Genomic DNA, 15234 nt, shown 5'->3' on the forward strand with positions numbered 1-15234 from the left:
CTGCGCCTGATTCCACACCACACCATTTCTAACATCGTGACAGAATTACACACCAAGATATGGAATCAGCAGGAGCACACGTCGACAGCGTGGAGGAACGTCTCCTGGGACAAGAGCACCGCATCAATCGGATCGGGCACGCTTTGGAGGGCGTCATGGACACCCTTCGGCGATGGGAGACCAGCGGTGTTCCCACAGCCCCACCTGTCGCTCCTTCACCACCAGACAACCAGCCCACCCCTCTACCGGAACCCAGTGGAATTCGGCTCTCGCTCCCGAGGGCGTACGACGGCTCCGCTGCCGGGTGTCAGGGGTTCCTTTTGCAAGTGGAGCTCTACCTGGCCACCATACACCCGGCGCCCTCGGGATACGAGAGCGTTCCGCCCTCATCTCCTGTCTCACCGGCAAGGCGTTGGAGTGGGCCAACGCCGAATGGAGGGGAATAGACTCCGCCACAGTCACCTATGCGGAGTTCTCCCGCCGTTTCCGTGCGGTCTTTGACCATCCACCAGAGGGAAGAGCGGCGGGGGAACGTCTATTCCACCTCCGACAGGGGATGAGGAGCGTACAAGAGTTTGCGCTGGAGTTCCGGACTCTAGCGGCTGATGCGGGGTGGAATGAGAAGGCCCTCATAGACCACTTTAGGTGTAGCCTTAGGGAGGACGTCCGCAGGGAGTTAGCGTGTAGGGACGCTACATTAACGTTCGACCAGCTTGTGGACATGGCTATTCGTCTGGACAACCTACTCACGACTCGCGGACGTCCCAGATGGGGGCCTCCCATTCCACCCTCCAGCGCCTCCGAGCAGAGTCCGATGGAGCTTGGAGGGGCTGGCGCTAGAGGGAGACGAGGTAGGAACCCGAGGGGGGCAGTCTCCTGCACCAGGTGTGGCCGCGGAGGGCACACCGCGGCTAGGTGCTGGGGAGGGTCCTCTGAGGAGGGAGATGGCAGGCCATACAGTGGGGAGTTCTCCCAGGTGAGTAGGCGCCCTACTTACCCAGAGCTTTCTGTCGTCCACTTTACATTACCTGTTTGTTTTCCACAGGTTGCACCTCGTTCCCAGCATAAGGCGCTAGTCGATTCAGGCGCAGCTGGGAATTTTATAGATCGTAAATTCTGTGTTAAGTTAGGGATTCCCCTCCTTCCAGTCGATAAGCCTTTCCCCGTACATGCCTTAGATAGTCGTCCGTTAGGATCTGGGTGGGTTGGGGAGCTCACAGCGCCACTTAGGATGATGACGCAGGGGGGTCATGAGGAGATGATTCAACTCTATCTGATTGACTCTCCTGCGTATCCGGTGGTACTGGGGCTTCCCTGGTTGACTACCCATGATCCTACTATTTCGTGGCGAGAGAAGGCTCTTAAAGGGTGGTCTGCTCAGTGTGAGGGGTTATGTCTGGGTGTTTCCGTAGGGGCGACCTCGGTGGAAAGTCCGAACCAGATGTCAGCACTGCACATTCCTCCTGAGTATGAGGATTTGGCACTCGTGTTTAGTAAAACCCGAGCGGCACGATTGCCACCTCATAGACAGGGGGATTGTGCGATAGACCTCCAGACAGGAGCCGCGCTTCCGCGGAGCCATGTGTATCCTTTGTCACAGGAGGAGAAAAGGGCAATGGAAACTTACATTGCCGAGTCTCTGAGACAGGGATACATACGGACCTCTACTTCTCCCGCGTCCTCGAGCTTCTTTTTTGTGAAGAAGAAGGATGGAGGTCTGCGTCCGTGTATTGACTACCGCGGTCTCAATCAGGTGACTGTTAAATATAGTTATCCACTTCCGCTGATTGGGACTATGACGGAGTCATTGCACGGGGCACGGTTCTTCACAAAATTGGACCTCAGGAGCGCATATAAGTTGGTGCGCATTAGGGAGGGCGATGAGTGGAAGACAGCATTTAGTACTACCTCCGGCCATTACGAGTATCTCGTCATGCCATATGGGTTAATGAATGCTCCATCAGTCTTCCAATCGTTTGTAGATGAAATTTTCCGGGACATGCAGGCGCAGGGAGTGGTGGTGTACATCGATGATATTCTTGTGTACAGTTCTACTCGGGCCGAGCATGTAGCCCTGGTGCGCAGGGTATTGAGGAGACTGTTGGAGCATGACCTGTATGTCAAGGCTGAGAAATGTCTGTTCTTTCAGGAGTCAGTTTCCTTTTTGGGTTACCAGTTGTCTGCGTCAGGAGTGAGAATGGAGGTGGACCGAGTGTCCGCCGTGCGTAATTGGCAAACCCCAACGACGGTTAAGGAGGTGCAGCGGTTTTTGGGTTTTGCGAATTACTCCCGGAGGTTTATCCGGGGTTTTGGACAGGTGGCAGCTCCCATTACGTCTCTTCTGAAGGGGGGTCCGGTGCGCTTGCAGTGGTCGGCTGAGGCGGACAGGGCTTTTGGGAGACTGAAGGACCTGTTTACCTCGGCTCCGGTGTTGGCGCACCCGGATCCCACTTTACCTTTCCAAGTTGAGGTGGACGCGTCTGAGGCCGGTATTGGGGCCGTTCTATCTCAACGCTCGGGTACACCACCTAAGCTCCGCCCCTGTGCTTTTTATTCTAAGAAGCTCAGTCCGGCGGAGCGGAATTATGACGTGGGGGACAGGGAGCTGTTAGCCGTAGTACAGGCCCTAAAGGTGTGGAGGCATTGGCTTGAGGGGGCTCAGCACCCTTTTCTCATTCTGACCGATCACCGTAACCTGGAATATATTCGGGCAGCTAGGAGACTGAATCCTCGCCAGGCTCGATGGACTATGTTTCTCGCCCGGTTTGTGTTTAAGATCACTTACATCCCTGGGTCCCAGAACGGGAAGGCAGATGCTCTGTCCCGCCGGTATGACGCGGAGGAGAGGTGCGTGGAGTCCATTCCCATACTACCGGAGTCTTGTCTGGTGGCACCGGTGGTGTGGGAGGTCGATGCGGAGATCGAGCGGGCGTTACGTACCGACCCTAGTCCTCCACAGTGTCCGGTGGGTCGGACGTACGTCCCGCTCGAGGTCCGGGATCGGTTGATTTATTGGGCTCACACGTCTCCCTCCTCTGGACATCCGGGTATTGGTCGGACAGTGCACTGCCTTAGTACGAAGTACTGGTGGCCAACGTTAGCCAGGGATGTGAGGGTTTATGTCTCCTCCTGCTCAGTGTGTGCCCAGTGTAAGGCACCCAGACACTTGCCCAGGGGTAAATTACAGCCCCTGCCCGTTCCACGACGACCCTGGTCTCACCTATCGGTGGATTTTGTTACCGATCTTCCCTCCTCACAGGGGAATACCACCATCCTGGTCGTTGTGGATCGGTTCTCTAAGGCCTGTCGTCTCCTTCCCATGCCGGGTCTTCCTACTGCCCTACAGACCGCTGAGGCTCTATTCACTCACGTCTTCCGGCATTACGGGGTACCCGAGGATATAGTGTCCGATCGAGGCCCTCAGTTTACCTCCAGAGTCTGGAGAGCATTTATGGAACGTTTGGGGGTCTCGGTGAGCCTTACCTCGGGTTACCACCCGGAAAGTAATGGGCAGGTCGAAAGAGTTAACCAGGATGTGGGTAGGTTTCTGAGGTCATATTGTCAGGGCCGGCCGGAGGAGTGGGCGAGATATGTGCCCTGGGCCGAGATGGCACAGAACTCTCTCCGCCACTCCTCCACTAGACTAACCCCTTTTCAGTGTGTATTAGGGTACCAGCCGGTTCTGGCACCGTGGCATGAGAGCCAGATCGAGGCCCCCGCTGTGGATGAGTGGGTACGGCGCTCGGAGGAGACGTGGAACGCTGCTCACGTCCATCTGCAGCGTGCCATACGTCGACAGAAGACGAGCGCCGACCTACACCGCAGTGAGGGGCCAGTGTACGCACCTGGAGATCGAGTCTGGCTCTCAACCAGAAACCTACCCCTCCGCCTGCCCTGCCGGAAGCTGGGTCAGCGGTTTGTGGGGCCTTTTAAAGTCCTGAGGAGATTGAATGAGGTGTGTTACAGGTTAGAACTACCTATTGATTACAAGAATATTAACCCCTCATTCCATGTGTCTCTCCTCAGGCCGGTGGTAGCTGGTCCACTCCAGGACTTCGAGATTGAGGAGACTCCTCCGCCCCCGTTGGAGATCGAGGGGGCTCCGGCGTACACTGTTCGGACCATCCTGGATTCGAGACGCCGGATGGGGGGTCTCCAATATCTCGTGGAGTGGGAGGGGTACGGTCCGGAGGAGCGGTGCTGGGTGCCGAGGAGGGACATTCTGGATCCGTCCCTGATGACCGAATTCCATCGTGGTCATCCTACGCGCCCTGCTCCACGTCCTCCTGGGCGTCCCCGAGGCCGGAGGCGGCGCGCGGCTGGAGCCGCGCGTCAAGGGGGGGGTACTGTCACGGTTTCGGCCGAGGCAGCTCCTCCTCCTTGTTCGGGCGGGTTTCGCCGGTCGTCGTCTCCGGAGTACTAGCTGCCACCGCTCCATGTTTCCTGTTTTGATTAGTTCTGTCTGTTAGCCACACCTGTCTTGTGTTATGTCTCATTAAGCACCCTATTTAGTTTCCTTGTTGTTAGTGTAGTGTTGTGTGTAATTGTTTTGTGTCAGGTGTTTATGCGTGTCCCGTGTTTCGGCACGCCATTTGCTAATTAGCTTCCTCCTCGGTTGAGGAGAGTTTTGCGCCCTGTGTTGTGCGCTCGTGTTTGGACGCCTGTGTGCGTCTTTTGGCCTCTGGCTGTTTTTGGATTATTTTGCACTCTCCAGTAAAGCCTTGTTGGACTGTCTCTCTGCTTCTGCGCCTGATTCCACACCACACCATTTCTAACATCGTGACAATGTTTAACACTTTTTTGGTTAATACGTGATTCCATATGTGTTACTTCATAGTTTTGATGTCTTCACTATTATTCTAAAATGTAGAAAATAGTAAAAATAAAGAAAAAGCAGCTAGGTGTGTCCAAACCTTTGACCCGTAGTGTGTATATACTGTATATTAACTCCATTCTAGATAGAACAACAGTATGTTACTGTGTGTATTCCTAATCAGGGTAATTGAAGCAAGTAGGTCTATTGAGTTTTTGAGTTGACACCTAGCCTCCTCCTCCTCTCCTCTCCTCCTCCTCCTCCTCCCTCTCCTCTCCTCCTCCTCCTCCTCCTCCCTCTCCTCTCCTCCTCCTCCTCCCTCTCCTCTCCTCCTCCTCCTCCTCCTCCCTCTCCTCTCCTCCTCCTGCTCCTCCTCCTCCTCCTTCTCCTCCTCCCTCTCCTCCTCCTCCTCCTATCCTCCTCCGCCTCCTCCTCCCTCTCCTCTCCTCTCCTCTCCTCTCCTCTCCTCTCCTCTCCTCTCCTCTCCTCTCCTCTCCTCTCCTCTCCTCTCCTCTCCTCCTCCACCTACTCTCCTCCTCCTCCTCCTATCCTCCTCCTCTCCTCCTCCTCCTCCTCCTCCTCCTCCTCCTCCTCCCTCTCCTCCTCCTCCTCTTCCTCCTCCTCCCCTCCTCCTCCCTCTACTCCTCCTCTCCTCCTCCTCCTCCTCTCCACCTTCTCCTCCCTCTCTCCCCAGGTATAGTAGGCAGTAATAAGACTGTACTGAAGTACATGACAACAACTATCTTCCTGTACATTGCTATCCTCCTCCCTGCCATCGCTTTCGGCTCACTCAACGATGAGAGAACACGGGGAGAGATTGGTATACACGGCCACGGACTCGGACACACGCAAACACACACGTTATGTGGCTGAGCGATAAGGAGAAACTAAAATGGCTTTTTGTCCAATGTGTATTTCCGTTTGCAGAATATTTAGATGAAGCCTGGAATAAAAGAAAAAGGGCTACCTATAATTAAATTATAAAGATATTTAGCTTCTATGTGGTAAATGGTACGTGTGTGTGTGTGAGATTGTGTAGAGGCTTGTCTCCCAGATGAATCTCCTCCTTCTGTTTCATTTTTTTCTTTCTTTTTTTATCTGTGTATGTATGTATGTATGTATGTATGTATGTATGTATGTATGTATGTATGTATGTATGTATGTATGTATGTATGTATGTATGTATGTATGTATGTATGTATGTATGTATGTATGTATGTATGTATGTATGTATACAGTGTGTATGTATGTATGTATGTATGTATGTATGTATGTATGTATGTATGTATGTATGTATGTATGTATGTATGTATGTATGTATGTATGTATGTATGTATGTATGTATGTATGTATGTATGTATGTATGTATGTATGTATGTATGTATGTATGTATGTATGTATGTATATATACAGTGTGTGTATGTATGTATGTATGTATGTATGTATGTATGTATGTATGTATGTATGTATGTATGTATGTATGTATGTATGTATGTATGTATGTATGTATGTATGTATGTATGTATGTATGTATGTATGTATGTATGTATGTATGTATGTATGTATGTATGTATGTATGTATGTATGTATGTATGTATACAGTGTGTATGTATGTATGTATGTATGTATGTATGTATGTATGTATGTATGTATGTATGTATGTATGTATGTATGTATGTATGTATGTATGTATGTATGTATGTATGTATGTATGTATGTATGTATGTATGTATGTATGTATGTATGTATGTATATATACAGTGTGTGTGTATGTATGTATGTATGTATGTATGTATGTATGTATGTATGTATGTATGTATGTATGTATGTATGTATGTATGTATGTATGTATGTATGTATGTATGTATGTATGTATGTATGTATGTATGTATGTATACAGTGTGTATGTATGTATGTATGTATGTATGTATGTATGTATGTATGTATGTATGTATGTATGTATGTATGTATGTATGTATGTATGTATGTATGTATGTATGTATGTATGTATGTATGTATGTATGTATGTATGTATGTATGTATGTATGTATGTATATAGTGTGTATGTATACAGTGTGTATGTATGTATGTATGTATGTATGTATGTATGTATGATTGTATGTATGTATGTATGTATGTATGTAACCTTGCCATATACAGTGTGTGTGTATGTATGTATGTATGTATGTATGTATGTATGTATGTATGTATGTATGTATGTATGTATGTATGTATGTATGTATGTATGTATGTATGTATGTATGTATGTATGTATGTATGTATGTATGTATGTATGTATGTATGTATGTATACAGTGTGTATGTATGTATGTATGTATGTATGTATGTATGTATGTATGTATGTATGTATGTATGTATGTATGTATGTATGTATGTATGTATGTATATATACAGTGTGTGTATGTATGTATGTATGTATGTATGTATGTATGTATGTATGTATGTATGTATGTATGTATGTATGTATGTATGTATGTATGTATGTATGTATGTATGTATGTATGTATGTATGTATGTATGTATGTATGTATGTATGTATGTATGTATGTATACAGTGTGTATGTATGTATGTATGTATGTATGTATGTATGTATGTATGTATGTATGTATGTATGTATGTATGTATGTATGTATGTATGTATGTATGTATGTATGTATGTATGTATGTATGTATGTATGTATGTATGTATGTATGTATATATACAGTGTGTATGTATGTATGTATGTATGTATGTATGTATGTATGTATGTATGTATGTATGTATGTATGTATGTATGTATGTATGTATGTATGTATGTATGTATGTATGTATATATACAGTGTGTATGTATGTATGTATATATACAGTGTGTATGTATGTACAGTGGGGAGAACAAGTATTTGATACACTGCCGATTTTGCAGGTTTTCCTACTTACAAAGCATGTAGAGGTCTGTAATTTTTTATCATAGGTACACTTCAACTGTGAGAGACGGAATCTAAAACAAAAATCCAGAAAATCACATTGTATGATTTTTAAGTAATTAATTTGCATTTTATTGCATGACATAAGTATTTGATACATCAGAAAAGCAGAACTTAATATTTGGTACAGAAACCTTTGTTTGCAATTACAGAGATCATACGTTTCCTGTAGGTCTTGACCAGGTTTGCACACACTACAGCAGGGATTTTGGCCCACTCCTCCATACAGACCTTCTCCAGATCCTTCAGGTTTCGGGGCTGTCGCTGGGCAATACGGACTTTCAGCTCCCTCCAAAGATTTTCTATTGGGTTCAGGTCTGGAGACTGGCAAGGCCACTCCAGGACCTTGAGATGCTTATTACGGGGCCACTCCTTAGTTGCCCTGGCTGTGTGTTTCGGGTCGTTGTCATGCCGGAAGACCCAGCCACGACCCATCTTCAATGCTCTTACTGAGGGAAGGAGGTTGTTGGCCAAGATCTCACGATACATGGCCCCATCCATCCTCCCCTCAATACGGTGCAGTCGTCCTGTCCCCTTTGCAGAAAAGCATCCCCAAAGAATGATGTTTCCACCTCCACGCTTCACGGTTGGGATGGTGTTCTTGGGGTTGTACTCATCCTTCTTCTTCCTCCAAACACGGCGAGTGGAATTTAGACCAAAAAGCTCTATTTTTGTCTCATCAGACCACATGACCTTCTCCCATTTCTCCTCTGGAACATCCAGATGGTCATTGGCAAACTTCAGACGGGCCTGGACATGCGCTGGCTTGAGCAGGGGGACCTTGCGTGCGCTGCAGGATTTTAATCCATGACGGCGTAGTGTGTTACTAATGGTTTTCTTTGAGACTGTGGTCCCAGCTCTCTTCAGGTCATTGACCAGGTCCTGCCGTGTAGTTATGGGCTGATCCCTCACCTTCCTCATGATCATTGATGCCCCACGAGGTGAGATCTTGCATGGAGCCCCAGACCGAGGGTGATTGACCGTCATCTTGAACTTCTTCCATTTTCTAATAATTGCGCCAACAGTTGTTGCCTTCTCACCAAGCTGCTTGCCTATTGTCCTGTAGCCCATCCCAGCCTTGTGCAGGTCTACAATTGTATCCCTGATGTCCTTACACAGCTCTCTGGTCTTGGCCATTGTGGAGAGGTTGGAGTCTGTTTGATTGAGTGTGTGGACAGGTGTCTTTTATACAGGTAACGAGTTCAAACAGGTGCTGTTAATACAGGTAATGAGTGGAGAACAGGAGGGCTTCTTAAAGAAAAACTAACAGGTCTGTGAGAGCCGGAATTCTTACTGCTTGGTAGGTGATCAAATACTTATGTCATGCAATAAAATGCAAATTAATTACTTAAAAATCATACAATATGATTATCTGGATTTTTGTTGACGTGTACCTATGATGAAAATTACAGGCCTCTCTCATCTTTTTAAGTGGGAGAACTTGCACAATTGGTGGCTGACTAAATGCTTTTTTTCCCCACTGTATGTATATATACAGTGTGTATGTATGTGTATGTATGTGTATATATACAGTGTGTATGTACAGTTGAAGTCGGAAGTTTATGTACACCTTACCCAAATACATTTTAACTCAGTTTTTCACAATTCCTGACATTTAATCCTAGTAAAAATGCCCTGTCTTAGGTCAGTTAGGATCACCACTTTATTTTAAGAATGTGAAATGTCAGAATAATAGTAGAGAGAATGATTTATTTCCGCTTTTATTTCTTTCATCACATTCCCAGTGGGTCAGAAGTTTACATACACTCAATTAGTATTTGGTAGCATTGCCTTTACATTGTTTAACTTACGTCAAACATTTCGGGTATCCTTCCACAAGCTTCCCACAATAGATTGGGTGAATTTTGGCCCATTCCTCCTGACAGAGCTGGTGTAACTGAGCCAGGATTGTAGGCCTCCTTGCTCACACATGCTTTTTCAGTTCTGCCAACAACTTTTCTATAGAATTGAGGTCAGGGTTTTGTGATGGCCACTCCAATACCTTGACTTTGTTGTCCTTAAGCCATTTTGCCACAACATTGGAAGTATGCTTGGGGTCATTGTCCATTTGGAAGACCCATTTGCGACCAAGCTTTAACTTGCTGACTGATGTCTTGAGATGTTGCTTCAATATAACCACATTATTTTCCTTCCTCATGATGCCATCTATTTTGTGAAGTGCACCAGTCCCTCCTGCAGCAAAGCACCCCCACAGCATGATGCTGCCACCTCCGTGCTTCACGGTTTGGATGGTGTTCTTCGGCTTGCAAGCGACCCCCTTTTTCCTCCAAACATAACAACGGTCATTATGGCCAAACAGTTCTATTTTGTTTCATCAGACCAGAGGACATTACTCCAAAAAGTACGATCTTTGTCCCCATGTGCAGTTGCAAACCGTAGTCTGGCTTTTTTATGGCGGTTTTGGAGCAGTGGCTTCTTCCTTACTGAGCGACTTTTCAGGTTATGTCGATATAGGACTCCTTTTACTGTGGATATAGATACTTTGTACATGTTTCCTCCAGCATCTTCACAAGGTCCTTTGCTGTTGTTCTGGGATTGATTTGCACTTTTCGCACCAAAGTACATTAATCTCTAGGAGACAGAACGCGTCTCCTTCCTCCTCCTTCCTGAGCGGTATGATGGCTGCGTGGTCCCATGGTGTTTATACTTGCGTACTATTGTTTGTACAGATGAACGTGGTACCTTCAGGTGTTTGGAAATTGATCCCAAGGATGAACCAGACTTGTGGAGGTCTACAATTTCTTTTCTGAGGTCTTGGCTGATTACTTTTGATTTTCCCATGATGTCAAGCAAATAGGCACTGAGTTTGAAGGTAGGCCTTGAAATACATCCACAGGTACACTTCCAATTGACTCAAAAAATGTAAATTAGCCTATCAGAAGCTTCTAAAGCCATGACATCATTTTCTGGAATTTTCCAAGCTGTTTAAAGGCACAGTCAACTTAGTGTATGTAAACTTCTGACCCAATGGAATTGTGATACAGTGAATTATAAGTGAAATAATCTGTCTGTAAACAACAATTGTTGGAAAAATTACTTGTGTCATGCACAAAGTAGATGTCCTAACCGACTTGCCAAAACTATAGTTTGTTAACAAGAAATTTGTGGAGTGGTTGAAAAACAAGTTTTAATGACTCCAAACCTAAGTGTATGTAAACTTCTGACTTCAACTGTATGTATGTGTATATAAAATGTATATTTACAGTGTGTATGTATATTATTTTACTGCTCTAGGGATGTAATTATTGTTTGGACCTTATTTACTATTATGTATTGATTTTCACTTTACATTTTTTCACTCTTTATGCGATTCGCAATGCAAAGAACACCAGAAGAAGAATGATCATTTAATTACCACAGTGAATTATTGTACTGTTTGTTTTTTGTGTCAATTAATCCCATATGGGTTGCCAATTTGGCGATTTGACACAAAAAAATAAAATAAACATTAATTAATTCAATTCAATTATTTAATTAATTAATTCACACAAACACACACCTGACTCTGTATGTGTCTTTTCAGATGTCCAGAAGACCATTATCGGCCAAAGTATAGGAGGAATAATCTATTCTCTTTTCGCTGGGTCACCGTTGGTCATCCCTTTGACCACGGCTCCATTGGCCATCTTCATCAGCGGTAGGTCTCTCTCTCTTCTTCATCAGCGGTAGGTCGCTCTCCTCTTCTTCATCAGTGGTAGGTCTCTCTCCTCTTCTTCATCAGCGGTAGGTCTCTCTCCTCTTGTTCATCAGCGGTAGGTCTCTCTCTCCTCTTCTTCATCAGCGTAAGGTCTCTCTCTCCTCTTCTTCATCAGCGGTAGGTCTCTCTCTCTCCTCTTCTTCATCAGCGGTAGGTCTCTCTCTCCTCTTCTTCATCATAATGAATCATTAATTAACTGATTTAGTTACTGTAGCACTTTTCCAATTGCTCAAAGCGCTTTACATAGTAAGGGGGAAACTGGCTTCTTCCACCACCAATGTGTAGGTATCTTGTGGTAGGTCTCTCTCCTCTTCATCATCAGTGGTAGGTCTCTCTCCTCTTCTTCATCAGTGGTAGGTCTCTCTCCTCTTCATCATCAGTGGTAGGTCTCTCTCCTCTTCTTCATCAGTGGTAGGTCTCTCTCCTCTTCATCATCAGTGGTAGGTCTCTCTCCTCTTCATCATCAGTGGTAGGTCTCTCTCCTCTTCTTCATCAGTGGTAGGTCTCTCTCCTCTTCATCATCAGTGGTAGGTCTCTCTCCTCTTCATCATCAGTGGTAGGTCTCTCTCCTCTTCATCATTAGTGGTAGGTCTCTCTCCTCTTCTTCATCAGTGTTAGGTCTCTTTCTGAGCCTTATATCCTGTATATATGTCTATGTCTGCCCTGTACTTCTCTGTCTGCCCTTACTTCGCTGTCTGCCCTCTACCTCGCTGTCTGCCCTCCGTCTGCCCTGTACTTCTCTGTCTGCGCTCTACCTCTCTGTCTGCCCTCCACCTCGCTGTCTGCCCTCTACCTCGCTGTCTGCCCTCCGTCTGCCCTGTACTTCTCTGTCTGCGCTCTACCTCTCTGTCTGCCCTCCACCTCGCTGTCTGCCCTCTACCTCGCTGTCTGCCCTCCGTCTGCCCTCTACCTCTATGTCTGCCCTGTACTTCTCTGTCTGCCCTTACTTCTCTGTCTGCCCTGTACTTCTCCGTCTGCCCTCTACCTCTCCATTTGCCCTCTACCTCTCCGTTTGCCCTCTACCTCTCCGTCTGCCCTCTACCTCTCTGTCTGCCCTCTACCTCTCCGTCTACCCTGTACGTCTCTGTCTGCCCTGTACGTCTCTGTCTGCCCTCTACCTAGCCGTCTACCCTCTCTGTCTGCCCTCTACCTAATTGTCTGCCCTCCATCTGCCCTCTACCTCTCTGTCTGCCCTCTACCTCTCTGTCTGCCCTCTACTTCTGTCTGCCCTCTACTTCTGTCTGCCCTCCACCTCGCTGTCTGCCCTCCACCTCTCCGTCTGCCCTCCACCCCGCTGTCTGCCCTTCACCTCTCCATCTGCCCTCCACCTCTCCATCTGCCCTCCACCTCTCCGTCTGCCCTCCACCCCGCTGTCTGCCCTCCACCTCTCCATCTGCCCTCCACCTCTCCATCTGCCCTCCACCTCTCCGTCTGCCCTCCACCTCGCTGTCTGCCCTCCACCTCTCCATCTGCCCTCCACCTCTCCGTCTGCCCTCCACCTCTCCGTCTGCCCTCCACCTCTCCATCTGTCCTCCACCTCTCCATCTGTCCTCCACCTCTCCATCTGCCCTCCACCTCTCCATCTGTCCTCCACTACTCCATCTGTCCTCCACCCCGCTGTCTGCCCTCCACCTCTCCATCTGCCCTCCACCTCTCCATCTGTCCTCCACCCCGCTGTCTGTCCTCCACCTCTCCATCTGCCCTCCACCTCTCCATCTGTCCTCCACCCCGCTGTCTGCCCTCCACCTCTCCATCTGTCCTCCACCTCTCCATCTGTCCTCCACCTCTCCATCTGTCCTCTACCTCTCCATCTGTCCTCTACCTCTTCTCCGGACAGACACATCTCCACTGCAGCACAATATAGTTATCTCCACTTTTTGAAGTTTCTCCACCGTTGGATGATTTCGAGAATTAAGTGTTTTCCCAGGGAGCCAGCAGACCAGACAGAGAGAGAGACATACAGATGGATGGACAGAGAGACAGACGGTCAGACCGAGTCTACCACTCTCCTGGTTCTCAGGCTCTCTCTCTTGTTGGACCCCACTAACGTTCCAATGTTTTATTTACACATATCTGTCTATAATGAGTTAAGTTGTTTGGAATAGAAATCATTCTGCCGGCTTGAGGCTGAGGAATGGAGCAACATTAACGTCTGTTTTAATATATGATTTGTTTAGAGGCTGTCTGATGTCAGTCCATCTGACTGAGCTGTTCTGTGGGTCTAATGGTGTGTGTGTGTGTGTGTGTGTGTGTGTGTGTGTGTGTGTGTGTGTGTGTGTGTGTGTGTGTGTGTGTGTGTGTGTGTGTGTGTGTGTGTCTGTGTGTCTGTGTGTCTGTCTGTCTGTCTGTCTGTCTGTCTGTCTGTCTGTCTGTCTGTCTGTCTGTCTGTCTGTCTGTCTGTCTGTCTGTCTGTCTGTCTGTGGGTGTGTGTGTGTGTGTGTGTAAGACTATTATCCTGAGACTGTCTGGTGGTAAAACAGTTGTTTGTCTGAGGAAACCCACGGTGTGGTTTGTTTGTGTAATCTAAATACACATCAGCTGTTGTTCTGGTTGTTTTGCTGTTCAAATGAAGTCGTCAGGTTTTGTTCCTGTATAATGTTGGTAAAACTAGAGTGACTTTCGTCTTCCATCACCAGCCTGCGGTTGGTCTCAAGGCTAGCGCTGCCGCCTGCAGACGTGGCATACAAGTCAAATCCTACTGTAGTCCTACCACTCTCTTCAACTCACGTCACTTCACTTTCCTGTCTGGCTTTCCTGTCTGGCTTTCCTGTCTGGCTTTCCTGTCTGGCTTTCCTGTCTGGCTTTCCTGTCTGGCCGCCCACGGGGGCTGCAGTAGTCTCAAGGTTATAGTCTCGGGTATATCCCCGACCGTGGTGCGACGTAAGCCGGAGCATTGATACATTGCCGGAAGCAAACTGTCTGTCTATCAAGGTTAGGGAAGTTGGCCAGCAACTGCTTGAACAAACAACTTTAACCGTTAAACTGCTCATTGGGTGTTGCACTGCAGCTGCCCTCTAGAGGCCTCTTCAACGAATGTGTGTATATCAGAGGGTTTGGGTACAGCAGAAGACGTCTTTCTGTCTGGACTAATAAAGTATTCCATCTCCATGATCATTAACGAATAGAATTCTCTGTGTGTCTACAGTGATCCGTTGTATCTGTGATGACTATGACCTGGACTTCCCAGCGTTCTACGCCTGCATCGGTCTCTGGAACTCCGTCTTCCTCATCCTGGGAGGCATCTTCAATGTCTCTCTGCTCATGAAGCTGTTCAAAAGGTGCTCTATATGAACTGAATATTATAGTAAATACTGTATGCACCATATTTGTACTGTTTATATGTGACTATAAGTAAGTAAGTAATCAACGAGGGACTATGCGTTCTATGGAAAATAATGAACGACGTGGAAGATGTGTTCCACAACGTGCTAGCAGAGAACTGACCTTCCACGGAGTTGGAGAACGCATAGAGCCCCGAGTTGGAGAACGCATAGAGCCCCGAGTTGGAGAACACATAGAGCCCCGAGTTGGAGAACGCATAGAGCCCCGAGTTGCAGAACGCATAGAGCCCCGAGTTGGAGAACGCATAGAGCCCCGAGTTGGAGAACACATAGAGCCCCGAGTTGGAGAACGCATAGAGCCCCGAGTTGCAGAACGCATAGAGCCCCGAGTTGGAGAACGCATAGAGCCCCGAGTTGGAGAACGCATAGAGCCCCGA

The 15234-nt window shown here is 47.3% G+C and overlaps 1 protein-coding gene across 1 annotated transcript in view; it reads left to right on the forward strand.

The window, feature by feature from the left end:
• slc4a11 (solute carrier family 4 member 11) overlaps window positions 1-15234 on the forward strand; it is a gene marked incomplete at both ends in the record, with an annotated part of 170615 nt that overhangs the window by 114166 nt on the left and 41215 nt on the right. The window contains 3 exons of the mRNA XM_084181509.1: window positions 5508-5633; window positions 11343-11456; window positions 14662-14794. Coding sequence (XP_084037635.1) covers window positions 5508-5633; window positions 11343-11456; window positions 14662-14794 — 373 coding nt within the window. The remainder of the gene's footprint in view (window positions 1-5507; window positions 5634-11342; window positions 11457-14661; window positions 14795-15234) is intronic.

The sequence above is a fragment of the Coregonus lavaretus genome (assembly GCF_964263955.1).
Source record: "Coregonus lavaretus genome assembly, chromosome: 18".
Taxonomy (NCBI): Eukaryota; Metazoa; Chordata; class Actinopteri; order Salmoniformes; family Salmonidae; genus Coregonus; species Coregonus lavaretus.